Source organism: Pisolithus orientalis (genome assembly GCF_024613125.1).
Source record: "Pisolithus orientalis strain OTSU chromosome Unknown F5J12scaffold_1, whole genome shotgun sequence".
Taxonomy (NCBI): domain Eukaryota; kingdom Fungi; phylum Basidiomycota; class Agaricomycetes; order Boletales; family Pisolithaceae; genus Pisolithus; species Pisolithus orientalis.
In genome coordinates, this window is record NW_026260782.1 from 1,822,095 (window position 1) to 1,849,792 (window position 27,698).

General features: G+C 50.7%; 10 protein-coding genes across 10 annotated transcripts; 5 read left to right on the plus strand and 5 right to left on the minus strand.

The window, feature by feature from the left end:
- Positions 1-169: 169 nt before the first annotated feature.
- On the plus strand, positions 170-2,760 carry F5J12DRAFT_711046 (P-loop containing nucleoside triphosphate hydrolase protein; the record flags this gene model as incomplete). Its single annotated transcript, XM_051740680.1, has 9 exons — positions 170-541; positions 597-703; positions 758-1,358; positions 1,411-1,658; positions 1,708-1,814; positions 1,875-2,260; positions 2,316-2,393; positions 2,458-2,616; positions 2,680-2,760. 9 exons carry the CDS (start codon positions 170-172, stop codon positions 2,758-2,760), a joined length of 2,139 nt encoding a protein of 712 aa, XP_051605975.1.
- Positions 2,761-2,898: 138 nt separating this feature from the next.
- Positions 2,899-8,388, minus strand: F5J12DRAFT_710543 (cyclin-dependent protein kinase inhibitor; the record flags this gene model as incomplete). Its single annotated transcript, XM_051740654.1, has 15 exons — positions 2,899-3,075; positions 3,128-3,306; positions 3,370-3,601; positions 3,658-4,137; positions 4,188-5,783; positions 5,834-5,950; positions 6,014-6,202; positions 6,263-6,610; positions 6,808-6,888; positions 7,031-7,471; positions 7,526-7,702; positions 7,755-7,871; positions 7,922-8,067; positions 8,117-8,225; positions 8,275-8,388. The coding sequence occupies 15 exons, from the start codon at positions 8,386-8,388 to the stop codon at positions 2,899-2,901; spliced, it is 4,503 nt and encodes a 1,500-aa protein (XP_051605976.1).
- Positions 8,389-9,193: 805 nt separating this feature from the next.
- F5J12DRAFT_710296 (uncharacterized protein) lies at positions 9,194-10,098 on the plus strand (the record flags this gene model as incomplete). Its single annotated transcript, XM_051740638.1, has 4 exons — positions 9,194-9,608; positions 9,666-9,685; positions 9,736-9,801; positions 9,853-10,098. 4 exons carry the CDS (start codon positions 9,194-9,196, stop codon positions 10,096-10,098), a joined length of 747 nt encoding a protein of 248 aa, XP_051605977.1.
- Positions 9,958-10,811, minus strand: F5J12DRAFT_934164 (single-strand binding protein family-domain-containing protein; the record flags this gene model as incomplete). The annotated part of the gene is made up of 5 exons (XM_051749585.1): positions 9,958-10,206; positions 10,259-10,444; positions 10,500-10,552; positions 10,604-10,728; positions 10,767-10,811. 5 exons carry the CDS (start codon positions 10,809-10,811, stop codon positions 10,157-10,159), a joined length of 459 nt encoding a protein of 152 aa, XP_051605978.1. The 3' UTR covers positions 9,958-10,156.
- Positions 10,812-10,861: 50 nt separating this feature from the next.
- Positions 10,862-13,595, plus strand: F5J12DRAFT_30089 (uncharacterized protein). Its single transcript, XM_051738808.1, has 7 exons — positions 10,862-10,994; positions 11,049-11,108; positions 11,177-11,314; positions 11,370-11,408; positions 11,471-11,536; positions 11,626-11,973; positions 12,022-13,595. The coding sequence occupies exons 1-7, from the start codon at positions 10,955-10,957 to the stop codon at positions 13,470-13,472; spliced, it is 2,142 nt and encodes a 713-aa protein (XP_051605979.1). The 5' UTR covers positions 10,862-10,954; the 3' UTR covers positions 13,473-13,595.
- Positions 13,596-15,852, plus strand: F5J12DRAFT_30090 (EF Tu GTP binding domain-containing protein). Its single transcript, XM_051738809.1, has 9 exons — positions 13,596-14,007; positions 14,058-14,223; positions 14,273-14,537; positions 14,605-14,803; positions 14,858-15,031; positions 15,076-15,275; positions 15,336-15,436; positions 15,501-15,664; positions 15,711-15,852. Exons 1-9 carry the CDS (start codon positions 13,719-13,721, stop codon positions 15,734-15,736), a joined length of 1,584 nt encoding a protein of 527 aa, XP_051605980.1. The 5' UTR covers positions 13,596-13,718; the 3' UTR covers positions 15,737-15,852.
- On the minus strand, positions 15,711-16,972 carry F5J12DRAFT_30235 (uncharacterized protein). Its single transcript, XM_051738815.1, has 2 exons — positions 16,865-16,972; positions 15,711-16,806 (listed from the first exon to the last, which is right to left on the minus strand). The coding sequence occupies exons 1-2, from the start codon at positions 16,900-16,902 to the stop codon at positions 15,969-15,971; spliced, it is 876 nt and encodes a 291-aa protein (XP_051605981.1). The 5' UTR covers positions 16,903-16,972; the 3' UTR covers positions 15,711-15,968.
- A 20-nt stretch (positions 16,973-16,992) lies between these two features.
- Positions 16,993-20,623, minus strand: F5J12DRAFT_794058 (Mechanosensitive ion channel-domain-containing protein). The gene is made up of 11 exons (XM_051743999.1): positions 19,821-20,623; positions 19,348-19,771; positions 19,218-19,293; positions 18,560-19,170; positions 18,080-18,501; positions 17,995-18,029; positions 17,911-17,948; positions 17,783-17,850; positions 17,711-17,732; positions 17,465-17,658; positions 16,993-17,412 (listed from the first exon to the last, which is right to left on the minus strand). The coding sequence occupies exons 1-11, from the start codon at positions 20,324-20,326 to the stop codon at positions 17,106-17,108; spliced, it is 2,703 nt and encodes a 900-aa protein (XP_051605982.1). The 5' UTR covers positions 20,327-20,623; the 3' UTR covers positions 16,993-17,105.
- Positions 20,624-20,918: 295 nt separating this feature from the next.
- Positions 20,919-25,938, plus strand: F5J12DRAFT_902320 (uncharacterized protein; the record flags this gene model as incomplete). The annotated part of the gene is made up of 15 exons (XM_051748281.1): positions 20,919-21,287; positions 21,315-21,326; positions 21,363-21,492; positions 21,514-21,674; positions 21,696-21,717; positions 21,742-22,005; positions 22,039-22,770; positions 22,920-23,803; positions 23,853-24,137; positions 24,190-24,556; positions 24,814-25,046; positions 25,097-25,200; positions 25,256-25,344; positions 25,402-25,602; positions 25,670-25,938. 15 exons carry the CDS (start codon positions 20,919-20,921, stop codon positions 25,936-25,938), a joined length of 4,122 nt encoding a protein of 1,373 aa, XP_051605983.1.
- A 136-nt stretch (positions 25,939-26,074) lies between these two features.
- On the minus strand, positions 26,075-27,593 carry F5J12DRAFT_711092 (cytochrome oxidase assembly; the record flags this gene model as incomplete). The annotated part of the gene is made up of 4 exons (XM_051740682.1): positions 26,075-26,383; positions 26,440-26,627; positions 26,677-27,167; positions 27,229-27,593. The coding sequence occupies 4 exons, from the start codon at positions 27,591-27,593 to the stop codon at positions 26,075-26,077; spliced, it is 1,353 nt and encodes a 450-aa protein (XP_051605984.1).
- Positions 27,594-27,698: the final 105 nt, after the last annotated feature.

A 27,698-nucleotide genomic window follows, 5' to 3' on the forward strand; every position in this document is an offset into this window, starting at 1 on the left:
ACTCGTCTTACACCGCTCAGACATCACCTCGGATCTCACTGGCGAGGTAAGGCGGACCTGCTCCTTCCGTCACAATTGCCATCTTGACGTGAACATCCGTCAAACCTGTGGCTCTTCCAGGATTCTTAAACCCCCCTTGACATGTAGCCCTCCGAGCCAGCCCCCAGATATGTGTCACCATCCGAAACCTCAACGTCGGCTCGGACGTTGGTCATCTTCCCATCCTTCTCATCCGAACAGGCACCGTTCTCAGCACAAGCTTGCACCACCCCCCTCTTGTCGCTGCCTGCTGCAGTCATGGCTCGCTTCACGCGTCGTCCCTCGTCGCAGGGGGACCTATCTCATGCCCGGTGCACAGCGTCCTATAAACGAGAAAAACATCAGGCTCGCCCTCACTATCTTTCGCGCATGTGTCTTCGATCTTGTAAAGGCACTGTGGTCGCTCCATCCCGTTCGGACATCCCTAATGGTGGTTCTCCACATCATCCGTGCCATCTTCCCCGCTTTCAGGGGCTATTCGCAGGCAATGATCGTCGACGAGGTAACTACAACCATTCGTCTCTATCTCATGGTCATACTCACATCTGGTCGTGCAGCTGCAAACACTTGTATCCTCAGGATGTTTCTCCTGGTCGCGCTTCTTGCGTCTTTTGGTTGCTGAAATCTTTCGGCGTGCTGCGGAAACAGCCATCGATACTTTTGCGTACGTGTCCTCTTTAATTTGCCATGCACCGCTCCCTCAACACGTTATCTTCAGCACGTCGAATGAGAGCATCGTCCAAGAGTCTGCCAAATTCTATGTCGAGTATCAACAGATTGCTCAGCGGTTATGCCTCGATATCCCCACTCTCGCAGATCCTGTAATCCGTGATTGTCTCCAGGAATCCGATTTATTCGTTAGATCTTTCAATGGCATGGGAAGTTTTGGATTGCTTTCACCGTTTGACTTCATTCAAGTACTCGGTCTCATTTCTGAACTGGCGTCCCATCTCTTAGTCCTCTTGTCCCTAACCGGTGGCTCTACAAATATGGGAGCGCTGCTGCTGTCAATTATTTCTGCCTTGTTTCCGTTGTTCATGAATCGTTGCGGCAGTACGCCATCCGTGCCAGATTCTAATTACACCACCGAGGAGGCTCGAACTGCGGAACGGCAAGAAAGACTGCGGAATCTGGCTTACAACGACTCCCACCGTCCAGAAGTGCTTCTCTTCGGCCTGGGACCGTGGATTCTTCAGTCTTGGGCTAATGCGCGGAGGACGATGATGTACCATGATCGGACATCTCAAACAAGCCAGCTGACCCTGCCACAACTCCTGAACCAGATCAATGTATCGGACCTCCTATTTGCGTTGCAAAACGTAAGCGTTTTGCCATTAATGTGAGATGACTGAATGAGAAAGATGGTTGCAGGTTCCCCTATTGTTAATGTTCCAATCGTCATCCGCGTCACTAGGGTCCTTGGCACTCTACCGGAGTTCCATTCAGGCCGTGGTATTCACATTCGGCAATCTCCTAACAACGGCACGCATGGCATTTCAAAGCATTTTCTTAATGGGAGCATTTTGTGCTGCGATGAATATCCACCCAGAATTGGAGCCCGCTGATGAGGACGTTATGAGTTTCCCCCGTCTACCCTGCGGCATGAAAATGGAAGCCAGGTGTTTATAATTTTCCTTTCATTCGTTCCCGCGTCTAACTTGTGACGAGAAACCTGTCATACACTTACCCGGGTAGTAAAGAGGCTGCCTTGAAAGACGTGAGCTTCAGTTTGGATGCCGGAGAAACCCTTGCAGTTGTGGGATGCAACGGATCAGGTAAGTTCCGTTTCAGCCCTCTCAATGCCGATTCCTGATTTGACCTCTGGTTGGATATAGGCAAGTCCACACTGGCCAAGGTTTTATTGCGAATAATAGATTTTGACCAAGGTGGGCTCACCGTCAATGGTGTCGATATCCGACGCCTGTCGCCGGCAGAGTATCACCGTCACGTCACTACTGTCTTCCAAGGGTTCTCAAAGTACAACTCCACCGTAAGGGAAAACGTGGGCCTCGGATATGTGCAGAAGCTGCAATCGCAATCCGCTGTTTCCCGTGCCGTCCACCTTGGCGGCGCGGACTCGTTCGTGGACATCCTGCCCAATGGCTTGAGGACGAAGTTGGATGCCTCGGGATATGATACCATGCCGTACACATCCAACTGTGGTTCGAATCCAGGCTATGGCGCGCCTTCACGGCAACATCATGGTTTGTCTGGTGGCGAGGTGTGTCTGATGGACTAGTAAAGCGCTACGTTAAGCATTGACTCCGTTACGGCAGTGGCAGAGGATAGCAATATCGCGTGCCTTTATGCGAGCTGATCGACCAGAGGTTGGACTTTTACTCTTTGATGAACCTGTAAGCGGTTTCTCATTCATCTAGTTTTTTTTTTTTTTTCGGGCATGCTAATGATACTCTCTAGACTTCATCTTTGGACGGGCATGCACAAAACAAGATTTTCGATACCATCGAAGACATCTCTCGTTCTCCATCTGGTAAAAGAACTAAATCCGTCATTTTTATCACCCACCGGCTTTCCACCGCACGTCGCGCCGACAAGATCGCAATGATGGAGCAAGGGGTACGTTCATATATGATAGTTATGCCACCCAGAGTTTAATGACCGTCTCGCTTTTTCTTCCAGACAATAACAGAGTTTGGTACTCATGAAGAATTAATGGAAAGGGGCGGTTCATATGCGGCGCTCTACAAAGCGTCCGTCTGAAACGGAGTGTTGGCACATTTGTCGTACCACATTATAGAGACGCCGGAATTACGCTACAACATGGCAACCACAACCCAAATATACTTCCAATAGCCACTCCCGTACTTTAGAACCATAGAATATACAATGTTTGTAATATCAGATTTGTTCTCCTGCCGAATTATCCATGTAGGTTACCGTACCATCACGGATATAGGCATCGACCTGAGCGCCCTCCGTGGAGCAAACCGGAATGCCGGATGTGGCCTGTCCACCGTGTATGCCCACCAATAGACCAGCGTCTCGTATACCCTGAATGAGCGAGGGAACCTGCAGCTGCATAATAGGATCTGTCAGGGAATGCACGGAACAACCATATACCAATTACCAATAGTTCAGAATCAAAGAAGATGCCCAGAAGATTGTTCATCTTCGCGAATTCCACGCCAGCAGAGACACTTGAGGCATAGTAATCATCCCCTACGTCACGAAGCGCAGGGTTGGGCGTAGATCCAACAATAGGGTCTTCGCCAATTTGACCACAGCGGGACGAGAAGAAGACAGGATCTGAAGAAATATGACTGTTAAAGGCACCTCGAACACTGGAGCAACTGAATTGAAAATACCCACAATTCGGTTGTTTCCAGTTTAGTGCGGCACAGACTTGCGGAGAGAATGATGTGAAAGCTATACGCCGCCGAGCGAACGCTCCGCCAAGTGAGGATGAGGTCTGGCGTATCGTACGGAGGATAGCATTAACAGATGCATTAGGATCTAGGCGATAATTGGTATACTGATTGGAGGCCCGAGTTATCGGGAAAAGGGCCACTTCTAGGGTCAAACCCAAATGGGCAGGGAGAAGCTATGAAAACCATTATGAAGAGCATATCTTCCCTGTGATAGTGAGTGGCCTCTTACCTGCATAAACCGAGAAAGCGATATCATCAAACACGGTAGTACTTTGTGCAATTCCTGGCCTGAGTTCACCCTACGAATAAGCTGTTCTTCGTGGTCAAGTCTATTGGCTAGGGCCTCAAACTGCGAGAGAGTGACGTCGGCAACTCGTAGATCAAAAGGTGTCTCGGGCAGCAGCATATTGTAGTATAATACCGGGTGGAGGTCTCGCGTGACCTGCACTACAGCATGGACATAATGACCTGATAAGGATGACAACGTAACTGTGTGGATTGGAGAACCAGTAGTCGATTGAATGGAAGGCGACGTATGGATAGAATCCGGAGACTTGGGAGAATGTCTCCAAGGAAGTGTTAGGCGTGGATTAGGGTTGAGGACGCCACTTTGCGGTAAGGTAAGGGATTTCCAGTACGTTTCTACCGCACCCCCAACCTCGAGGGTGACTCCTTGAAAAGGTGAGGTGACTGTAACGGAAAAGGTGACCTATATGGAGCTTCAAATCAACGTGGTACCATGTGAAGATTTATGCTTACTTCGCCAATACAATGTAGACGATGATCCAGTATGGATAAGGTGATGGGACGATCTCCGGGAAATTGAAAAATGGACGGATGCGCTACAGCACGGCCAATGGTCTTCGTTCCAAAATTGGGATAGATGGAAAACTCCAAGGAAAGGACGCTGAGATCTGCGGTTTGAAAGATAAATGTATCTTGCACATCCTTCTGGGGTAGAGAGACGGTGTACGGAACTGCATTCACGCTAGGGCCTGCGGTGATCACCATTTTCAATCGATTTAGGGAAGGCAGATATGCGCTCTGTGTGAACACGGACTCCGACAAGCGAGAGTATAGTTTCACTCCCTTCCCACCACCCTTGCTATGCGAGGGGATGGGTAAACCTACCGTGACAGTCACCAAATGATTTTTGTCAAGGTAGTTGTGTCCGTAAACCCGATGAGGCATTATCGGCGGGGGTAGCGACAGGGATGGAATTGCGTCAGCTTCCATATCAATCTGCATGTCCACCACAGATTGTGATAGACCAGACCTTCTCTTGAAACTGACAGTACGTGGGACTTTGGCAATCGCGGCGAACAGAACTTGGACGCAATGCCGATGTCCATACCAGGCTGCATAATGTATAGCTTGATGTCCAAATTCGTCCGTTCTGTCGACCTTTGTACCAGTTTGCAGTAAGACTTCTAAACACGCCACGTGTCCATTCCTAGCAGCATGGAAGAGCGGCGTCCATTCGTGATATTTGTCCGGGAAGTCCCACCCTCCTTGATCCAGCAATAGTCGACACACATCCGCATGCCCCTCCCGGGCGGCAAGATGGATAGGGTATTCGCCGTTTGTGTTAGGCAGACATTTAGCTCCTCCTTTCAAGAGCAGGGCAACGACATCGGTGTGTCCGAGTTGACTTGCCAGAGACAGGGGAACCAGACTGTCCATGACCAGAGACTCTGGAGAAGGTGATACACATTGTTCGCACACCAGGTACCGGACGCATTCCACACTGCCTCGGAGTGTTGCGTAAACGAGGGGGCTGCAATTGTCCGCATCCAGGACATGTGGTGGCACGTTGGCCTCCACGAGGTGCTTGCAAACGTCAGCATGACCATGCATAGCGGCGTAGTGCAGCGCCGAGCGTCCATAAACATCGAGTTTGTCCTTCTGTGAACCCTTCTCGAGGCAAAGGTTCACAAGCCGTAACGCTCCCGCTGCCGCAGCCTCGTGGAGGCAAGTTCTTCCATTGATATCATCCACAAAATTGAAGTCGAAGGGAACTCCAACGCTTTCCAGAATCAAGTCTGCAAGGCCCGGAGGTGCATCCACTATAACCTTCCACAGCACACGGGTAACGTCACTTTTGCCACCATTCTGTGAAGTAAGAATGTCAGAGTGGCGCACAAGATCCTTGATGGATGATCTATCAGAATTCTCGACGGCCTTTCGCAAGTCAAGCTCAAACTCTCGGAAGGGGCCGGAATATACGTTTCGTTCCACATACAGCTGAAGATCAAGTGTGTCACGGGCAGCTGCGCCCTCGAACCGTAACCCGGTCGAGAGGTCTGTGATGTCCAATAAACTGGAGGCCACAATATCAGAAAATTCCGAGATGAGCTAATGCCTATCAGAATAATTACAGTATTATTGATTAGAAGAGATGTTACCTGTCTGTTGAAAACAGGCTGAACCTCGACCTGACGAGCAAGGTACAACTCTTTCGTTGATGAACGGGAGTGTTTATCCCACTTTTTCAAGATTTTACGGAAGCCCGTCCCATTGATCTCGATAAAATGCTAGGGATCTGTGTTAGCAGGTTCACAAAGACTAAGGAATAGCATCCTCACCTGCAACTTGCCCAGATCTCTTTCCAGCAGCCGGAACCCTTCTTCCACTGCACTCCATTCAACATGGTTCAGAGTTGAGCCATCATTGCCATCAGGAAGGCCTCTCAAAGCAGCCGCACGCCGTTTTGAGAGAAGGGTCTCAAGACGGAGCTTCAGTTCTGCTTCCTTCTGGAGGTAGAAAGTATTGATCTAAACAGAGGGTAACCTAGGTTCGCTAATCAAAAAAAGTGATAATGAAAACCTACACACTTTTTCGAGCTCTCGTTCTAACTTGAAAAAGAACGCAGCCTTATGGGCATGAAAGTCTGCACCCCGATCATCATCTTGTCTCAGGGACGATAATATCGGAGGTTGTTCAGCATCACCGAGTGCGGGCGTTGTCGCGACATCCTGGGTTGCAGTGGGCAGTACCGTGATCGCAGAAGCGCTCCCTGATGGATTAAAGATATCGGCAGGTCGGATTCCTAATGCCAACGCAGCAGCCTCCGATGCTGGTCGGTTGGCGGCCAGAGACGATATTATCTTCTTGAGGAACTTGTAGTCCAGGTAGTATGCAGACCATCCTGGCACTTGCTCAGCCTGAATTTGCTTGCCAAACTACAGGATCACAAACGAGAATTTGAATCTCGGATCTTGGGGCACGAGCGTGCAACTGACCTTCATAACACTAATCGGCTACTGTTATATCGAGAACCAGGGTCGGACAAGGGGGAGACTAGGTTTAATGTCTGAGAGAGAAGTATCGGCCTCGTAAAAAAAATTTTGACTGCTCGTCTCAAATCATGCTGTGGAACATAGAAGATATTGATTCGGATAGGTACAAATCGATCACTGCTGCCGCCAGCTTGGTGCCAGGCGGTTTCACTCCCGGGTTGCTACCATCATGCACGTGCGCACAACAAACAGTAAATACATGCTGTCAGGAGGCGTGCCAGAAAGCACTCGGCCCATATCTCCACCCGAGGTCCCCGGGGGAAATAGATATGTAGAAACAACTATCGCTGCCCCATGTCAAACGAGCACTTTTCTCAGTTGCCAGGGTTCGGCTGGTAATAAGGTTACTGGGCAAGTACCGTGGCGCTCGACGTAGTCAAAAGCACATCGGTAGCAAAAAACGTAACCAGATGGCAGCGCAGTAGCGTTGTTGATGGAGTTCTTACACAATGGGCAATGCCCGAAAGTCGTGTCGCCCACGGGCATTCCATCAGGGTGAGGCGGAAGCATGCGCGGGGGTGGTACTGCCGGGCCGAGAGGGGAACTTGGTAGTGAACGCGCAGGGGATCCAGGAGAGTACCACCACTTCAGGAATTTGACAAAAAAAATCGCAGTCGGTAGCAGAAACCTCAAAGAATCGAGGATCATTCGTGGAGAGTTCATCAGAACGCGACGCAATCTTTTCACTATGCCCAACTGCATATTGACATTGTCGAGTGCTTCTTGCTTTCGACTTTCAGAACGCTTTTGAAATTGCATAAGAGCGAGAATATGGCAAGGGAGACAATCCCGACTCACAAAATCATCCGGTCCCAATCTGCGTAGGTCAACCCCTATCCAGGCTAACCAGGGGCGATAGAACGGCGAACGTTCAAACAAGTATGCTACGTTGTATGCCAGTAGCCAAACTTCATATGAAGTGTTTACCCAAGGGAACATTTTCTTGTAGGCATAACGCCAGCGTTTTGCAAATGTCTGCGGGATCTCATATCAGAAGGAAAGCTTGTTGTCCTCCACTATGTCATACCTCCTCGTCGCTGGGTATTCGGACGCTCCCGCCATCGTCCAGTATGTCCGAGGACACGCCTCCGCCCAACTGCTCATAATAATCATGAGCTTTCGCTCTGAGATAAGGAACAGCGACCTAATCAGCATCAACAACCTGATAGTTTGGCTGGACCGCGAAGCACAAACCAGAAAGAAAAGGGAACGCCATATTTCCCTGCCTCTGAGCCTTTCTCCCTGAGGTATCCCACCTACTGCAGCAGTTGAGCGCTCAGTTGGTATCCAAGCTTTCCTACATCGCTTGAGCCCATAAAATCTCTCCGCAAAAGAGGCGCCTGAGACTGCAGTCAGAGGTATTCTGCACTCCCACCACCAAATTCTCACTGTATTTCAAGAGATAGTAACGCTCTACGAAGAGCATGATCGCCGCGTAAAACTCTTCATGTCTGTTAACGATACGGATCAAGTAGCGGGGATAGCGCTGAGCAAACACCTACAGACGTGAGTACTACAAGGCACGATAGAGCTGAAACTAGGCTCACCGCTAATACATACTTGAGTGCAGGCTGAAGTAAGTCTCGGAGCTGCTCCTGTGCAATCAGCTCAAAGAGAGAGGGCTTAAGTGGGTCCCCGCCAATGTCGCTGAAGAATTCCATGGCGGTGTCGCTGCTGGGAACTCGGATCAATACTTCAGTGATTTGAATCACGTGAAACCGCGAAATCAGCCAAAGTCAAAACACATTCGGTGAAGAAGTCTGATATTTTGAGTATTTGGTGGCAAGAAAACCAGGTGGACGCGTTGCAAAGCTTTCGCTGTAGTTGAGGGCTTCAGATCATGTCGACGATTCTCAAGCCACCAATTCTAGTTCATAAACGAGATGATTGACTGCTTCGAACTCGTGCGGTCTGCAGGACTTGCTATTACATTCCTCCTGTCTTACCACGGCGAGATCTAAATGACAGCAGTTTTAGTTACCGTGGTGGTTAAGAGACATCTACTCTTCAGAAAATACATCCGTTCCGTCGTGACTTGTAGAACAGGCCTCCAATTATCAAAGCTGGCTACAGCCTACGTAGTAATATGCAAGGCGAGCGAGATCATTTATGTTACTCTGTTCTTGGGCGTCACCAACCGTGCACTTCATCCCCAGGTTTTTATTACAGAAAGCTTGCGTTGCCAATCCGTTGCTAGGTGTGTACTGCATATGTAGACTGGATTTTGAAACTGTTCGGATAATCGAAGTTGTCATCGACATTCTTCCCATCGGCATGATGTTTCGCCACGTAGTACAAGACCTCGTTGCACCGACCTGACTGGTTCCGACAGGTTCCAACTACCATTTGTCCCCCACAAGTGTCTCCCGTTTGAAAGCTCGGCGCGCTTCCGATATCAGTCACTTTTCTTCTAAAAAGGCCCGTGCCAGAAGCCCCACCATTTCAGTCAAAACCGCAACAGCCCCGATGTACTCTGCTATTCACAGTCCAATGCCCTCTGATGCAGAACTAGCCAACCAAGCCCTCGCAGATGAAACCAGCTATCGTTTTTCAAGTTTCACTGCCAATGACGCAGTCACCCTCGGTCTGTCGATTCGCAAACGCTTTCGCGGAAGTAGTCGCCATGCAAGAGGCAAAGGGATGGTGATTTCGATACAATCAATTGCCGGCCATACTCTGTTCGCGTGCACTGCGGGTGACTTGGGACATCCCTCTGGCGCTGGAGATGTCAGCCTGGATAGCTGGACATGTCTCCAGGGAATGATCGACATTGTGAAACGGACGAGTCACTCAAGCTATTACATCGAGAAGGGAATGAATGCGATGGGAAAGACAGCGAAGCAAATGGGCTTGGATTCTGGCGTTGCGATATGTGGTGGAGGTCAGTGATGCGTCACAACATGACCATTGTACCAACTTTTTACCGGTTTCTTTGTAGCACTCCCTATCTGGCTAGAGGTAGGGTTAGACAATTCCATTTTGCTAATCGTTCGCTGATCAACATCAAGAATGCGCCTTGCTGTCCAATAGCTGTAGCTGCTTGTTACTCCGGCTCTAGCCAGGATGATCACAAGGTGCATTCGCTATTCAGTTACTCATCATCGCTTCTCACAGGCAATCCGCAGCTGCTCATGAGTACAGTTCGTGATTACCTGCACAAGATGCGGGGAGAGCCAGGGTCCTCAAGACTATCACTCTCTTCCTTTGCCCCCACGGAGATGCCTATTCCAGCGGTTGCAAACCCTGAGCTGCGAGGTGCGGGTGAAGGTTCTTCTGAACTACACATTGGCGACGCCCGTTACATTCAACGGAGGGAAAGTGTTCACGAAGAATCGATCCATCGTCGTAGCTCTTTTGAGGTTACGGATTGAGATAGCATACTATATAATGATACCACATGACCAGTAGACTTGATAAGATGACCAGAATCTACTCAGAGGTGTTCTGTGTGTGCGGATTTCGGAGCACCCGAATCGTCTCTGGCCAAATTATGAAGGCAGGAGAGCAAATAATGAAGGTAGAGCAGCTTACCATGTCGAAGGAAAATCTGGCGTTGACCCGCAGGCGTGGACGGATCTGAGTTCTGGTCGGGTTCACGCAGTTCGAAGTTGGCCTCGACGTAAACCTGAGCTCCTTTGGAGAGTGACTTGAGGTAATTATTCTGAGCGGGGTTGAATGAGATAACATGGTGCCAAGACGTCCCGGCTTCCTGCCGAACTAAGGAAGATTTATTAAGTTACTGCCAGTCGTAAAGGTCATCGACGAGACTCACTGCCGTCAGGGTTGGGTGGTGGTGGTGGATAGTTGGTGGTCGCGACGGTGTATCTGAGTATGCAAGGTCAGGGGCCGACATGATCAACCAGACACCATACTTACGCGACATATTCACGGTCGCTCTTCGTCGTGCGCACCTCGGGGTCTTTGCCCAGGCGGCCGACAAGTATGAGTTTAGCTACATCATACGACCGCGACGGCGAAGTAGAGAAGGCCTGTACGTTGTTCTAGAATGATCGTCAAATGGCATCAAGTGAAAACTTACACGCCTCTGCCCGTTCGAGAAAGCAAGCCTTGCAGCGGAGAACATTGTGCTGAATGGCAGAAGTCGCCCACTTTTTCCGTTCTTCCGACCGGAGTGATGTTTGTATGTGTTTGTGTGTTCAGCTGCCAAAACATATCCACCCCGACACACTTCGGTCGGCTGTATGATCTGTGTATTTTATCTTCATCATGTCACGACATAGGCTTGTACGCAATATCAACATACAAGGTGAGCATATTTTCCAGGCTTCTGGCTTACAGTGCTGATCGTGATCGTGATCAGACGAATTAGACGACAATGCTCTTTCCGACGGAGGGGACGAAGTGACGGACGAACAATATGGTATACTTCTTCCTATCAGTGCCGCGTGTTGGGTCTAACTTCTCTGCTTTCGCATCTCCGTCTTATAGCCCAATTGGAAAGTGGCCTAGCACACGTCAGAGCTGTCATGGGAGACGAAGCTACATCAGCGCTCGATGATGTTGTCATCAAGGATGCCCTATGGGAGAGTTATTTCGACATAGAGAAAGCTGTAGGGTGGCTTTACGGTGTGTATAGTGCCTCATACTTTTCCCCGACATTAATGACACCATGCTATTACAGAAGAACAAGAGAGGAGGATTGCGGCTCAGGAGCGTAAAGGTAGGTTATTCCCCAATTCATCGTTCTTAGGGTAGTTTTGCTTTTGCTTCGTTCGTATATTGCTTTCCCCCGTTCTAAATCCCATTGGTGGGACCGCTTTCGCCGCAAAGGAGATGATGAACAGGAAGGTGCATGTCGCTCCCTAGTCGTCCCTCCTTACCGTTGCTCAAGAAACGACTCAAATTCACCGTCCTTGTTTTTGCGTCTTTTTTTCCAGTGCATGAACAGGGCACTTCGGGCCAATACGAACCGCCCTACTCGGCCGCAGAAGCGGGACTTTATCCGGAGGATATAGAGCGACCTCGTGGCCCCCTAATTATGTTGGCACAGCATGGCCACTATCAGCCAGACTACTGCCCAGTGGATTGTGTCGCGTGTAGCCCAGATGTAGATCCTGACGATTTGCCCATGGGTTTTATGCCTCGCGCCTCTCGACTCAGCACCATAACGGAACTTACCGAGCGGACTGAGCCTTCCTGCCACAGACATTCCAGACGGCAGCTGGTTAATGGTGCCCGCGCATCGCTATCTACAGGTACAACATCCTCGTACGGTCAGGTTATAGGTGAGTTGAGCTTTATCTTGAGTCAGTTATCGAGCTTACATATCGCAGGCCGCCCCTCAGATCGCTATTCAAACATGTATTATCCCCCACAGCCCTTAGATCCAAACGAGATACCGCCTTCACCGTCACCCTCGGCTGTACATAGACTGTCAACCTACGATTCTGCACCATCAGCCCTTTCCTCGGAGACGGGATCAGAAGTATCTGCCGATGGCCCAAGGTTTCGGGCACCTAGTGTCTCTGTTCCCCCAGTAGATACTATCCCAGATATTCCCGATTCCTTATCGAAAGCCAGCGATGTGCCTCCGCCTCCGCCCAAGAAGGATTTTCCTTCTCGTCCACAGCCTGCGAAACGCTCTAAACTGGCAACCCTTGCCAGCTCGCGTGCGAGTACTATATCAAGCTCGCGCTCATCAGCCTTGGAAACCACCTCGGTACTCACGTATCCTGCTCTGCGGCCCTCCCCCGAGTCTCGTCTTTCGTTTGCTTCACGCACTACAACCGTCAAGGCTCCCCCTTCTGAGGCATCCGAAAACTCGGAGGGAACCATTCGAGGCATCCCCGCACCTTCAGAGAAGACGTTATCTTCAGTCAAAGCACCATCTACTACTCCATCATCAATGTCTTCTCTTGTGCGGAGGGCAATCGACAAGGCCATGGAATTGGAGCAACAAAATAGTCGCGAGACAGCTCCGCAGGCTCTCGCGAAGAGTTTATCTAAAACTTCTATATCAGCGACCAAGCCTTCTGAGACATCGCCTTCGATTCCTGGTGGAACTCCTGAGACGCCCGTGACGCACAGTGAGTCTGGCGCACAATCGCGTCCTCAATCCAAACTTGCGAAGCTCGCGCAAGCGAAGGCTAATGGCGTCGTGCCCTTGATTCCTAAATCTATCCCCCATGTTCCCCCAGTCCCACTTCCGAAACCTCGCACGGAATATTTCACACCGATAGCCAATGGCGCTACAGCTACCACAGCCATCACCACCTCTTATCAAACCCTTCACAGTCTTTCGACGTCTAAGACCCCACAGCCTGTGCCACTTGTACAGATGCCCGGCACCGAGGTAAAGCAGTCGAAACTGGCATCGAAGGCGAAGAAGGCCCAAGCGAAACCCCCTTCGCAATCAAGTGCGACTGACGATGAGGGCAGCATTCCTGCTCAATCTCCACTCTTCCTCTCGAAGTCATGTCATTCTCGTGCGTCACCTTCGGCATTCGCCTCCTTGCTACTCGACGATCGTCTAACATTCCATGAAGCGGGCAAACACAGAAAAAATTCTCGATATGGGAGAGAGCAACTAAAGCTAGTCGAGGTGTACTCTTCTCAGAGCCGGTCAACGCTTGATCTAGATGCTAGGGGTCAGCAAAGATGTCGCCGTACGAAACCGAACCTTCCAGATATGACAGTCCAGCTTGGTTTCGCGTTCGACGTCCCCAGTCCAGACGACATCGTTTTCAATGCCCGCCGTGGCACTTCTCTGGCTCAACAGCAATGATCTAGCTTCCATTTATGTCCCTTTGTTTAATTATTCATCTTCCTAAACTGCATTGTTGTTCTTTTCTTCTCGGTTGTTGTGCTGATCATCTGTAGTTGTAACGTGTTACTGTTTGAATGGAATTTTGATGCTGATTATCCTCAACTTGTTGCTGCAGCCGCCAAGGAGCGCGAGAAGGCGCAGAAGGCCGCTCAACAGAGAAAAGGAACGGGCTCCTCGGGGTATACGACTCCCGTCTCCCGGGCAATGTCTCCTATCACCTCACCAGTCAAATCAGTGAGGAGACCAGGGGGAGTTGTGCAGACTCCAAGGCGAACAGGGGAGGGGACGCCATCCAGGCGGAGCAGTGGAGGTGCTGACCAGAAGATATTTGACATTGCAGCCCTGAACCTGACTTCGAAGGAGGATATAGTCCGCATTGAGGAACCACCTCCTAAGGTGGCGTTAGAACGAGGAAAGCTACTGGAAGAAGCTAAAAGGGTTCTCGAAGGTGCGGGTAAGGATGGAAAAAAGTCAGTCAGCCTGGTGGTTATTGGTAAGGTTGTGACTTGTGCTCCCCACGACCTTGGCCCAACACTACTTCAGGGCACGTAGACGCGGGGAAATCGACCCTCATGGGGCGCCTTTTATATGAACTCGGTCATGTGGATGAAAAAACCCGAGTCGCGAATGAACGGGGAAGCAGCAAAGTGGGGAAGAGTAGTTTTAGCTGGGCATGGGGACTGGACGAAACGACGGAAGAGCGCGAGCGGTATGGGGCTGCAGCCTCCTGCAACGGCCTGCTACTGAACTCCTCACAGAGGAATCACTATGGATATCGCATTGCAGTCTCTCACGACGTCTAATAGGCAGATTACGATTCTGGATGCACCAGGTCATAAGGATTTCATACCAAACATGATCTCGGGTGCTTCGCAAGCTGATTGTGCCCTCCTCGTCGTTGATGCAGCTACTGGCGAATTCGAGGCAGGCTTTGATCGAGGTGGGCAAACTCGAGAACACATACTACTCGTACGCAGTCTTGGTGTGTCTCAGGTTATCGTGGCTGTGAATAAACTGGATCAGGTATGTCACCTATTTCATGACATTTGGATGCTGATGTATAGGACGGGAATGCAACTTCAAATCATAGGTCAAATGGGCGGAGAGTAGATACAAAGAAATATGCCGCCTCCTGAAGGCCTTCCTTAGCCAATCGGGGTTTCAGTCCCCCAAGATAGGGTTTGTGCCAGTTGCTGCAATGCTTGGTGTCAATTTGGTGGATCGAAGTTCTATAGAGGGGTCTGGGTTGACGAAGTGGTACAAGGGTCCCACCCTGGTAGACCTGTTAGGTGCGTTCTTTCGATTACCAGAAGGAAAACCAACATAATGTTGCGATTTTGTAGACAAATTGGAGCCTCCTGTTCGCGATATTGAGTCGCCGCTGCGAATACCGATATCTAACGTCTTCAAGGCTCAGGGCTCCGGCACCGGCGTTAGTGGCAGGGTATGTGGTGGTGTTGTACAAGTAGGAGAGCGGGTACGAGTGTTACCAGGAGACGAAACCGCTGTCGTTCGATGTAAGTTTTCGCTTCCCCTCGAAACCCTTCCTGAACGTTTGCAGCTATCGAGGTTGACGAGAATAATGTACCATGGGCTGCAGCTGGCTCCAATGCTACACTATACCTTGTAGCCATTGACCCCATCTACCTTGCCGTTGGAAGCATCCTCTGTCCACCCGGGAATCTTGTTCCACTTGCTACTGCATTTAGTGCACGTATCATCGTCTTCGACATCCAGGTGCCGATCACCGTTGGAACTTCTGTGCGTGTACCTTGTCTGAGCGTGGTCTAGATGAAGTTAAGTTTGTTCCTGCCTTGTCAGATAGAGCTGTTCCATCATTCGCGAGATGTCCCAGCGACGCTCTCAAAATTGGTCGCAACAATCGATCGTGCGTCAGGCTCTGTGGTAAAGAAGAACCCTCGGCAAGTCTTCCCTCACTGTCCATGCAACTGGTCGTATATCTTATCCTGTACCATTCATGTTCAGCGTTCTATCCAGAGGTACTTCTGCTGAGGTTGAGATTACCCTGCGCGGAGGGACATTGTCAGCGCCGTCAGCCACAGGCCGCCCAATCCCATTGGAGCCATTTTCCGTCAATAAAGACATGGGAAGGATCTTGGTTAGACGTGGTGGTGAAACAATCGCTGCAGGTAAGCCGTGTCTTGCAGATTGGCCTTCATCGACTCACTTGCTTAGGTATTATGCTCAACGTAATCGTGTGAGATTCGAACCACAGTGAAATCTATCCAGTACAACTTGAAAGGATGACCGAAACGTCTGCGATACACAATAACCAACTTGAGAGTAGATGTAAAACTAGATTCAGCGTGAATAGCATGTATGGACATAAAAGGTCGTGTAAATCGTGTCGATAGGATGCCAACCTAGGAAAACTAGGTCGGCCAAAAATGAGAAGAGAAGAGGAGAGAATAATGTCGCAGTAAGTACGGACGCTCATGATTTTCGCCGCTCGGCGTTGTCTTTGTGGAAGACACGCTTCAGCCTCTGGAACATCGACAGTCGCTTCTTCTTGGCTGTAACGCCGGACTCCATAGTAGTAGAGGACGAGTTCTGTTGGACAGCGGTAGGCAGGGACGTATGTTGTTCATCAGACAGATGCGGTGCAGAGTCGGTAGGTGCAACACGTTGCTCCGCGACAGATTCCAAAACGACAGGAGTAACTACCGCATCGAGTGGTTTAGAACTTTGATTCTCCGTGCTCCCAGACACGCCTGAGCTGGGCATGCCCACGAGAGACTCGGTTACAGCCTCCAATTGGGCAGGTGGAATTTCTGGGCTATGTGTAGAAGGGCCGTTTAGTTGTTCCGAATTTCCGGGTTCCGCTGGGTGGACCTCATGGGGAGGAAGACCCCCGCTCGCAACATCGTTGACCGGGACGACGACCATAGGCACGATAGGTGCGACTCCTTTGGGTTCGGAGGGAAGGGTAGCCTCCACAGCCGATGCGTTCTCTCCCAACAGGGACAAGGGCTTTTGAGGAACGTAGAGTATGTTATTAACATGACCGCTACCATCGTCTTCCATGGGCCGGTCGTCACGACAGAACCAGTAGCCGTCGACGATAAACTTGTAGGCAACCTTCTCACCCCAGGGGAGCTTGACCGTGCCATGGAAGCCAGTGTCGCCTTTGACCAAATGAATGGAAGACGACCACTGGAAGCACATAAAGTACGGCCTTGAGCACGCCGGAGGGGGATATTGGAAACGGATGAGTTTGCTCACCTGGTCAAATGTACCGGTGACAATGACATCGTTTGGGCCGGTATGAGGCCTGACGCGACGGGATAACATGTAAGAGGGATTTTCGGCGCGGATTTATTACTACCTACCAGACGAGTTCGACGTCGTGCAAGTCACCGTCATCCATCGCTTCAACGTCGTCGTAATTGGGACGAACAAAGTTTGCATCCAACCACTTCCGCTATTTAACTCTTCCGTATAGCATGGCATGATAACGTACTCGTGACACGTGACTTGGGAGCACATCTCGGAGACCGTCCACGACGTTCTCATTGAAATGTACCTATGTAGCATTCCTATCAAAACTTCCATTGCGAAAGACATTCTAAGTCAACCATCAGCAGTACGCATAGCTGCCTTGCGACTTCTGCTCTTCCTCGCCCTCAAATGTGAACCAGTCGAATGAGGTGGCGTAAAGCCCAAAAGATTCCGTGCCGCCCCATCACCCTCACCTGATGCATTTTCAAATCCGGCGTCAGCCTCTGGCGAAGGAGTAAACAACTGCGTGTCGGCATCCGCAAATTCGATAGGCATCGGAGACTCAAAGCAGACGATACCGAGCTGCCGACAGTAGTATTGTACCGCAGCGTGGAATGCTGTCCTGCATGTAGTTCGTAAACCCCAGTCCTGCCATGTGCTGCAGAATAGCTCAGTTACTCCATACCCTTCTCAGAAACGAGGGCACGCACGAGTTGTGAGGTATGGCAATGGTGATTTCTAGGTAGCGTTGGAAGTTGATGCTCTGCAACATAATCGAGGTCGAAGGCTCGAACCACCTGTTCTCTTCAGTTGCGAGCCATTCATTGAGAAGTTTCTCGAGTTCATCTAACTTCGCAAGCGGTGTACGCCATGCCACTTGCATTGTAAGTCCCTCCGCCATTTTCTAGTGCACATGTCAGTTTCCTTCGCTTTATGGCACTACAAGGGAAACAGACATCACTGCGGCGAACGTTGGTTCTACAGGGTGTTATATATGTAATGCCGGACAAAAGCAATGTGAAACTTACATGAATTTTGTGAAGAGCTGACTATTGAAATAGTAACTCTCTGTGCCATCGGAGCGAAGGAATACCGTCTGTTATGAAAGCTTGTTGGGCTATCATCATCATCATGGAGGCATTTGATCTTCACTCACCGCAAATAAACCCATCTTTTTAACAACGAGATTCTCAGCTGATCGCGGGTAAGTCTAGGTAAATGACTACCCGGCTGGACTTACTATCAATAAAACAGCGATCACCGGTATCGAACGGGCTAGAAAAACATATCAGCACAATTTTCGCGGTGATTGTGTGGAGATGTACTGTGTCACAAACAAGAACATAATCGCATCAAACGCATTACTTGCGGAATTTTTGAAGACAAAACTGGCAGCAATGCCCAAGGTATACACGCTGGTCAGCGATTGCGTGACGTCCACGCCGAATACGCTGAGCGATATGAAGAACAGCATGATGATAGCAATAAACAATAAGATTTGATTCAGCAGCTTCAGAGCTGCCCCTGCATCACGGATACTCCGCGACAGAAAGCGCCGCTCCTTATAGATCCGCAACACGGTAGACTTGATCTCAGAGCGTGATATATCACCATTATTATCTCTGTCGAAGACACGGAAAGCATCTTGTGCCTCCTGATGTGTGTGGAACGCAGGGTAAAAGTCCGAGGGAACCAGGTATTGTCGATGACGATCACGGAATGTGGTATAGATAGCTCTGGCCAGACGCTGTCCAGTCGCAGTGAGAACACTCCCAAACTACACGTCGACGTGCCGGGGGTCGTACCTTGGCCTCCTGTGCAGTGTTAACGCTGCTCACGAGTTTGCTCAGGTCATAGTTGTTGCCTTTGATGTTACGTGCGTCGTGAAGGACAGCAGACTTGAGAACTCTAGCAGCTTGAACGGCAGGGTTGAAGTCCTCATGTTGTTGGTCTGTCCCGGACAACCGACGGACAGGTGTTGGAGGGTATCGGTGAGGGGTACCCGGCACCCCATGTGGGGAATCGGTGTCTGATACACATGCAGCTGGGGAAGGGTACTCCGAGGCTGGCGTCTCTGTCGGCGTTTTCTCGACCATTTGTTCAAATGTCTTTGACTCCCTTAGCTTGCGTTTGCCCTTTCCTTTTCGACCCTTTAACACGTGCTCATCATCTGCATCATCTGCGTCGTCCGTTGTATCGGCTGGACTAGAATGCTGACGATTCGCATGAGAGCCAATGGGCTCCTTCTCTCCACTGAAAGGGGTCATGAAACCAAGCATGGAGAACATAGGTGCGTGGCTACTCGATTTAGCGTGCCGGTGTTTTGGTTTAAATGTGCGCAGCTGTTCGATGACACGGAGGCCAACTTTCAGTTCCTGGAGGCGTTCCCGATAGGCTGTCTGATGGAATGCGAAAGCTAGGAATCGTAAGTACGAGAAAGCCTACTGACGAGGTAGACACTACCGATAGCGTGAGACAGCATTCTTTGAGCACAAAACACTAGCGCAAAGAAGAACAGAAACTCGATGACTTGAACGACCTGAAAAGACGAATGAGAATCTATGGAAGCTCAAGAAAACCTCGTGCAGCCTACACGGTCGGTGTACGCGGCATAACTTTGAGCCTCAGAGCTGTCGTGCAGTTGAAAAATGTTTTGGAACAGAATGATCCAACTGATCCATGCACTCGCCGCATACAGCACAGGTTTAAGGGTATCTTTGACGGCATTGTACAGTTCGATGCGTGTCTTGGTTTCCTCCGAGACATGACCCCAAGACAAGGATATCAACATCCGTATGATGACAGGTATTATGTCCACAATCATGGCGAGTCCCCAGGATATAACAACATTGGCAGCGGCCCAGAACAGCCATGCCTCCACATTCTGGGAGACGTAGCGGCGGTGGTCGGTTGGATGAGGTTTATACCAAAAGAAATGAACAATTAATGCTGGCGTCACCAGGACGCCTGCAAGAAAAATCGAGCCAACAAGGGTAGAGAACAAGAAGGTGAACAGTCTGGAGTAGGTGAGAGGCGGCCGGTTACCATAAAACAAATAGTGCGAACCTCAACAGCGAGTGCCTAGACTTGAGCTTAACACCAGTCTGCTTTTCAAACTTGGCTTCTTCCTCTGCCAAGTCGTCGTCCCCGCTCCAATCGAAGTCATCGTCCTCTTCATCCTCTGCGTCGCTTCCGGCAGTCGAGGATGGTACAGTGTCTATCTTGGGAGGAGTATTGAAGTAGCTTGGACTTGGGGCGCGAGTGACGTTGTCAGGATAATGAACCGTCGGTCTCTGGCTGGCAGACTGCTTGGTGTTCTGCTCGGAACTTGAACACTGGCTGTTTTGTCTATTCCCCATCGAAGGTAGTATCGAGGGGCTTGATACGAGTCTTTCTTGGGAATGGGATGCCGACGCGTCCCAAAAGTCAGCCTGAGACACGCTTGTAACAGATGTACTGGGTGGAAGACGTGACAAGTCTGTCGACTTGTAGTCTTCTGGCTCGTCGCCGCGAGGCGTGAAAGCGCCGTGCGGTAGTGGGAGTGTTGGTGCAGGGTGGAGCTGGCCCATCATCAAGTCGCGCGGAAACTGTTAATTTACGTATGTTTTTCTTCCTGACGCTTTCCACCAGGTCACATCAAGTTATTCACGACGCGTTCGTGATAGGGACTCGCAGCGATGGATGGTGAGAGGAAGGAATGGAGGTGGCCTGAGTATCCACCGATGCTCCACTCAATGCTACTGGCGGGAAGAGAGAGGGTTTCCCTTATCGTTACGGTGTCTGAGGTCTCCCATACATGTATCCAGCTCCCACGGATATGAAATACTGGTTGCCCTCGACACTTGCTCTGAGACATCCATCGGAGAGTTATTAGTGCCCCAGAAAACCAGAACAGGGAATTACGCGGGCAGCCAATTACAGGAATTATCGGCACGCCAGAGCTGAAAGTGAAAGCTCGGAGTGCAAGGTTAGTTGCAACTATGACGCTCTTTAACTTAATTTGCTACTTCAAAGTGGAGAGTTGTAGCACGAATATTCACGTCTACACTGTCTTTGGAATAGAGTGTAAATGGGAGGCGGAGTGGCTGTACCGATGACTAAGCCTCGCTTTATGTTCTTTGTCCTCCTCGTCTGAGACAAATCGCATCCCATCTGGACTGTGCGATGAACAAGAATCCGTTTGTTCCCCAGCCAACTTACAACCCTCCGCAACCGCCTCTGCCACCTGGCCCACCACCTGCAGCACCCCCAGACTACTCTGCATACTGGGCAGCAGTGGCAGCTTCTGCTCAACAGCAGCAAGCTCAACAACCGACTGCACCTGTTTACACGGCACCCTGGACTGCACCACAACCACAGAGGCCACCGCCGGAGCAAAGCGCCCTGTATGCGAATTATGGGTATGGCGGACAGAATTTGCATTGGCAACGTCAACAGCAGCAGCAGCAGCCCTACCAACATGTACCTCCAGTTGCCCCCCCGCTTCCCCCGCCTCCCCAACCCCAACCTCAGTACAATCCTTACCATGCGTCCGTCGGCTTTCAGGCGTACCAACCCCAGGCTTCGCAACCCGTCATTTCACAGCCGACGTACCAACAACCACCCCAGCATATGGCCCCGCCACAATCTTACTTTACACAACAGCAACCTCCACAACAACCACGGCCCAGCCACAGCATCCATCATACACCACCGCAAAATCTGCCTCCCGCCAAAAGACAGCGATTCGACGGCCCTGGTGCAAACCAGCAACGCCAAGCAGGTCCTCCACCCCCGCAACCCCAGTTCCAACCCTCACCTCCACCCTCCAACCCGGCGGGGGCAAGTCTGTACGGTCATGGTCAAAATCAGAACCAACAGGGCGCTATCCAGCTACCACTTGGTGGTAATAGGACTTCTATGAGTAATCGAGGTGGTGCCGTCGGTGGAGGGAGAGGAAAGGGTCCAATGGGCGGCCGAGGAGGTGTAAACCATCATCGTGGCCGAGGAAACATGTTCATGAGTGGCGGAGCCGGCCGCGGCGGCGGTCAGCACGGTTCACTTCGTGGTCACGGCTCCAGAGGTGGTTTTGGCAAACAAGACTTCCACAACCGCAGAGGTGGGTCGTTCGGCGCTGGACACCATCAGGGAAATACGGGTAATACCAGTTTCCGAGCTCGAGGTCATGGCCAAGGTCGCAGTGGGCGACAGGATGGAGCGGGCAGTCACACTGGAAATCGTGACGCGCCGATGGCTAACTTTGGCAGCAGTGGTAAGAAAGATGAAAACCGGCGCACTCTGACAGACTTTAAGATTATCGGGCTTGAAATGCCTGAGCTTGGATGGACTTGGGGAGTGCTTCCCACCGCTGTCAAAGCAAAGGAAAAAGAAGTAGTTGCCACTCTCGTCGAATCTTCACATCCCGTTAAACAGGAAACAGTCGAAGCCGATACTTCCCTTAGTGGGAAAACTACTGAGCTTGCACTCAAAAGCGATAATGCTTATGTGCAAAGCGGAGAGTCAGCGACTGCGGAGGTCAAAGCTGAAGCTTCCAACGTAATGCATACTGCACCTCCGTCTCGCATCCGCGTTTATTTCCACACACCTGCGTCTGCGGATGATTCACATCCCATCCCACACAATTGCCCTTCCGCGCTCCGTGTTGCACCAATGGACTCCCGCAAAGGGAAGCGCAAGAAACTTGAGGATGATGATGCTGATGCTGATGCTGATGCTGATGCTGATGCTGAGGAGGGACGCGAGCGTCCGCCTGTACCACACAGCAGCCAGATGAGCGATGCGGCTAGCAATGAATTTGATAGGGTGGGCAGGGCTAGCGTTGACCCTAGCGTTGCCGAAACTGCTAGTGAAGGCGACTGGCTAATGGCCGCTATTGCCGAGGACGAAGCTGAAGCTGCGCACGTTGATACTCATGGCGATGATGAAGACCAACTTTGCGTGAGCCAGGTTGAGGAATCTCAGACTGCTGTCATTGAAGCAAACGTTCTGAATACCGAGGCTGGCATTGCAGGCGATGGTGAGTTTCCGACTTATTTGCTCTCCGTTTCTGGTGGATGCTCTCGGGTTGTGATGGAGGCGTCCATCTGACGGTAGGAAGGCTTCGTACGGCTGACGTGTATTCTGAAGACAGCTCTGCTGCTGTTCTGGACTCGGATACCATTCCAGACGGTACTGGTCTTTCGTTGCCTTTGATGCGTCCTGAGGTCAATGATAACATGGCCGTTGGCAAATATGGGCTGCCAGGACCCCCTGAAGGAGATTCTTTGCGTCCAAATTCTGACGTTGTCCCCGCACAGCGGGACATGGATATTGTCCTTGTTCTTCCTGAGGAGGAGGCCAATGGCACCACTCCAGAAGCAACACAGCCCTCGGCTGTTGGTGGCGAGAGGGATAATCTGTTCAATTCTCCTCTTGCCGAGTCGTCTCGTCTTGCTTCCCAGTCAAATGCATCCTTGAGTTCTTCATTCGATGTGTCATCTAGTCGTGCTTCCACGCAGCCTGCTACTCAGTCTGATAAACCTCGCTCTGCGACGGAGCAGTCTGCTGACCCTGCAGGACCCTATCAGTTGCAAGTTCCCGACGTTCATTCGAGACCCAAGCCACTACAAGCTTTTGCTTCGCTCGCGTCTACCACAATAGACGATGCTCAGGATGGAGGCCTATTTTCGCCAGAAGAAGAGGGTATCCCCCAACATGGCAGAGATAACCATTCTGCGAACGTGATTCCAGAGGATGATAAAACCGTCGGTCGCGACAACGACCAAGAACACCTCCCAGAGCCACCTGCGTCGCCCTCGTCCAACACACTGTTATCCACCTCTTCTGGTTCTGCTTGTGGCGACTCTGCCCAGATACCGACCACTGTTGCGCCAACGCAAGGGCGAGTGCCATCTGCGAACCGACTGTCGATATCGTATGCAGCGGGGACCCGGCGTTTGGTTGTCGACGCTGAAGTTGTCCACTATCTTCGCGTGTATAGGGCTGAAGGCCGCATCGAAGTGCTTATGACACTCGAGAAGGAAGGTGATGACAGCATAAAGGGCGTTTCAGTACGTCAATTGGTTACTAAGACCGAGCTTCTCGCTCATGTTATCACAGATCGAGGGGCTCTCCGAAGCAACGAAGTCGTGTTCTCTTTTACCAACGGTTTGCGAGGCTTCCGGTGCAGATGAGACAATCCCTCCGTTTTGGAAACACTCGTTACCGTTAAAAATGAACTTGATTGTCTACTTGGACACAGAACGACCATTATCTGAACCGAAGTGGGTCAAGTCGGGCGACGTGCAGGAGTGGCTAAAGAGTATATTTGGACGGATGTTTTGGGTTGCTGGTGCAGCAGCCGATGGATGGGAGAAGAAAATTGAAGTCACGGATCCAGATCCGGTATGCCCATATTCCCTTGTTACCGTCTGGTTTTTACTGATATCTATCAAAGGCTCCGACGATATGGACAGTACTGGAGGGATGGGCCGTGAATTCACCTGTAGGAGTGCAAACTGAGCGGCAACGCTTCCTCAAGACACATATGACCGAAGCAGATAACCTACTCGAGATACTGTTGAGGCTTGTGCGCGGAGAGCGTGCCACCCCTTTCTCGCAATCCACACCTGCTATATCTGCGCCAAGTATATCTGGGCCACTCCTTGCCGCTCTCACTCAATCAGCTGCACATGGTGCACAGCAGACCCATGTTTCCCTCGCCGTCCTCGCAATCTTCCACATGGCGGTCGACTTTGCCGAAAAGACGAAGGGAGACAAGGGAAAAGCAGATGCGGAAGAAAGAATGGGTGAAATCATTCGCTGTCTGCCCTCGCACTTGATATACAAGAGCCTTGATGGCATATTCAAGGAGTGGCGAGCAGATAAGAAGGGTACACGTTGAATAGTCTACAGCTTTCCCAGTATTTTATCAGAATTGTTTGAAGAAATCACCAGCTTCTGCAATTTGCTTTGGGGTTGTCTGAATGGTCGCTAGAGGTCATTTTTGGTAGGTCTGCACCAACGGTAGAGTCACGTGATTCCGCGATACAAGGCAGACGCGTCACCCTGTACATGCAAGATTTGAGCTTCAGATATCTTCTACTACGATGGTACGTGGACAGGTCGAACGGATTGTCCGTTCAGCATGGTGACGAACTTGCGCAGTTTAGGAATACCTACGACTCGGATAATACTGTCTTTTCACCCCAGGGCCGTCTTCATCAGGTCGAATATGCCCTTGAGGCCGTCAAACAAGGATCTGCAGCGGTCGGCCTGCGATCAAAGACACACGCCATCCTTTTGGCTCTGAAGGTTAATTCAATACTACCCGCTCTATGAACACGCTCGCTGATGGCGAGCAGCGCTCCACTGGAGAATTGGCATCGTACCAACAGAAGATGTTCCGAATAGACGACCACGTTGGTATCGCTATTGCTGGTCTGACGTCGGACGCACGAGTACTCAGGTATGAGGCAGTACGGGTTTGCTGGAGAAGCGCGACGTTGAGTGTCATACTACAGCAACTTTATGCGACAACAAGCTATGAGTGAGCGCATGGTCTTCAACAGGCCAATGCCAGTCAACCGTCTCGTGTCCACTATCGCTGACAGTACGTCCCTTCTCTATACCTGTGCATCTCCGGTTTCCTTAAATTTAAGGTGAACAGAGGCACAAGTGAACACCCAAGAATACGGTCGGCGACCTTACGGTGTCGGCTTCCTTGTCATTGGACAGGACCAGTCCGGACCGCACCTCTTTGAATTCTCGCCATCCGGAAATTCATATGAATACATCGCCATGTCTATCGGTGCGCGCAGTCAGAGTGCCAAGACTTATCTCGAGAAGCATTACAAGAGTTTTGAAGACTGTTCGTTTCGTCTCGCTGGCTCTATTACTGTCCGTTGAGATTGGCTTACTTGTCACTTGCAACGCAGGTACTCTGGAAGAGCTCATAAAACATGGTCTCCATGCACTCAGGGAGACCCTCCAGCAAGACAAGGAACTCAATGCGAACAACACATCCATTGGTATTATTGGGCCCACCGGTTTGCATGAAAAGCCGTTATCTCCGCCAGGTAAATTCCGCATTATCGAAGGTGAACCCGTTGCAGTATACCTACAAAACATGGATCGGAAGGAGCCAGGTGATGGAGCACCAGTAGCCCCTGCAACGGCAGACGAAGATGTACAAATGACCGGATAGTTGTGACACTTACTAGTATGTATAACCCACTGTTCGTATAACGTTCGAAACCCGCGCGATTTAGACAATGAGTGGGGAAGGTGTGTTGTATGTAGCAACTATCTGAACAAAGGAGGGAAGCGAGCTGAGTACAACATTAATGACTGGTTTGGGGCGTGCTAGCTTTGGCTTTCCGCGACAGCTGAGCTGCCATGCTTGGACGGCGCAGTGCAACCAGCGTAGAGATCATCGTGCTCAACAGTGCCACACTACCTGCCTGGTGCGCGGCTGCGACAGGAACGGGTACAAGATATAGAAGAGTGGCCAAGCCAAGTATCACTTGTACATTGGCCATCAGAAAAGCTGCCGTTATTGACCTGCGAGCGGCGGGTGGCAACAGATTGCGAACCGCATTACGACGGCTATGCAGATATAGGAGACAAGTACTCATATACGTTGTCATGGCCTGGAGCGGGTAATCTGAGAAGGCCACTCGTGCGAAGGAAATGGAAAATAACTTACCAAAAGTCGGTGGTCAAATTGAACGGCAGTTGGATTTTCAAAAATGTTTCTCCACCAAATATCGGACCTATCCGCGGCCTTGGCATATGCTGCAGAGAACAACTCATCCATGGGAGGCACAATGCGCCCGCCCATCAGAGGGAACTCGTTATACAGTAGCCCGGCATCCAATCCGGCCACAAAAGCACCTGTCCATAAAAATCAGTGGCTAGAACCTCAGTAAATGATACGACGGACCTGACAGGGCAGTCAGAAACACTAATGCTGTCAAAGTACGGGATTTCCTGGTGAACGATCTGATAACCGGATTTGATAATACGCTTTCCCATGACACGGTCTTGGAGCCGCCCCACGCCCCGCTGCGTGCATATCTCCAATCTTGTATTACAGCCAGTCCTGTGGCAAGCATACCTCCGTACAAGACAAGTGCAGTACCGAGATGCGCAGCAAGACGATACTGCGATACACGCGGAACTGCGCCTGGGGTGTCCATAATTGAGTCCTCCAGACCAGACTTTACCATGTACCATCCCAGGACACCCTGAAAACCGATCAGAGTGGCCATTCCGCTTAATTTGGCAGGCATCGATGGTGATAGTTTCTTCCGTAACGCAAAGTACGCTAGCGGCGCAATAAACGTGATGCCAATCAGACGCCCCAGGATGCGGTGTCCCCATTCCATGTAAAAGATATTCTTAAACTCATCCAAGGATATGGAGTGGTTCATCCTAAGAATAGCTGTTAGACAAAGGATGTTCGCAGACTCATTTCAAAACATGACTGACTGACAGTTTGAATTCAGGAGTTGACTTGTATTTGTCGAATTCCGCATTCCAGTCTTCCGCAGTCCGCGGTGGCAGGACACCAGTGACAGGCCGCCACTCCGTAATGCTAAGACCTGACTCAGTGAGGCGCGTAACGCCTCCAACAACTATGACCGCAAAAACAAGTGCGGAGGAGACTAAAAGCCACCGGCCGACTACTGGAGGTGCAAGTACCGGCAACGACGATGCACCAACTCCTAGGCCGACGGAATTGGAAGAGAAAAAGCGCGGACCAAGTTCTGCAAACTTGGTAGATTTATGGAACGCGATGACCGAGTTACATTGCAACGGGGGTGATCGAAGGCGGGGTAATGGATCAAGTGGGTTCATTATGGGGTTACGCTTCAAACCGATTGACGAAGTCCGTGGGGCAAAAAGCGAGGAGAAACCTCGCATGATTCGAAAACCATTTCGAATACATGGACGCGCGAGTGC

What these genes read in the sequence shown, in the direction of transcription:
- F5J12DRAFT_30089 (XM_051738808.1), top strand. Translation starts at nt 10,955, where the DNA reads ATGTCACGACATAGGCTTGTACGCAATATCAACATACAAG. An exon ending in ACGCAATATCAACATACAAG is followed by an intron (nt 10,995 to 11,048) that starts GTGAGCATATTT and finishes GATCGTGATCAG; the next exon opens with ACGAATTAGACGACAATGCT. An exon ending in AGTGACGGACGAACAATATG is followed by an intron (nt 11,109 to 11,176) that starts GTATACTTCTTC and finishes TCCGTCTTATAG; the next exon opens with CCCAATTGGAAAGTGGCCTA.
- F5J12DRAFT_30090 (XM_051738809.1), top strand. Translation starts at nt 13,719, where the DNA reads ATGTCTCCTATCACCTCACCAGTCAAATCAGTGAGGAGACCAGGGGGA. An exon ending in AGTCAGCCTGGTGGTTATTG is followed by an intron (nt 14,008 to 14,057) that starts GTAAGGTTGTGA and finishes ACACTACTTCAG; the next exon opens with GGCACGTAGACGCGGGGAAA. An exon ending in ACGACGGAAGAGCGCGAGCG is followed by an intron (nt 14,224 to 14,272) that starts GTATGGGGCTGC and finishes AACTCCTCACAG; the next exon opens with AGGAATCACTATGGATATCG.
- F5J12DRAFT_30235 (XM_051738815.1), bottom strand. Translation starts at nt 16,902, where the DNA reads ATGGATGACGGTGACTTGCACGACGTCGAACTCGTCTG. An exon ending in CACGACGTCGAACTCGTCTG is followed by an intron (nt 16,807 to 16,864) that starts GTAGGTAGTAAT and finishes CCGTCGCGTCAG; the next exon opens with GCCTCATACCGGCCCAAACG.
- F5J12DRAFT_794058 (XM_051743999.1), bottom strand. Translation starts at nt 20,326, where the DNA reads ATGATGGGCCAGCTCCACCCTGCACCAACACTCCCACTACCGCACGGC. An exon ending in ACACTGCACAGGAGGCCAAG is followed by an intron (nt 18,502 to 18,559) that starts GTACGACCCCCG and finishes GCGACTGGACAG; the next exon opens with CGTCTGGCCAGAGCTATCTA. An exon ending in ATTGCCATACCTCACAACTC is followed by an intron (nt 17,413 to 17,464) that starts GTGCGTGCCCTC and finishes GCTATTCTGCAG; the next exon opens with CACATGGCAGGACTGGGGTT.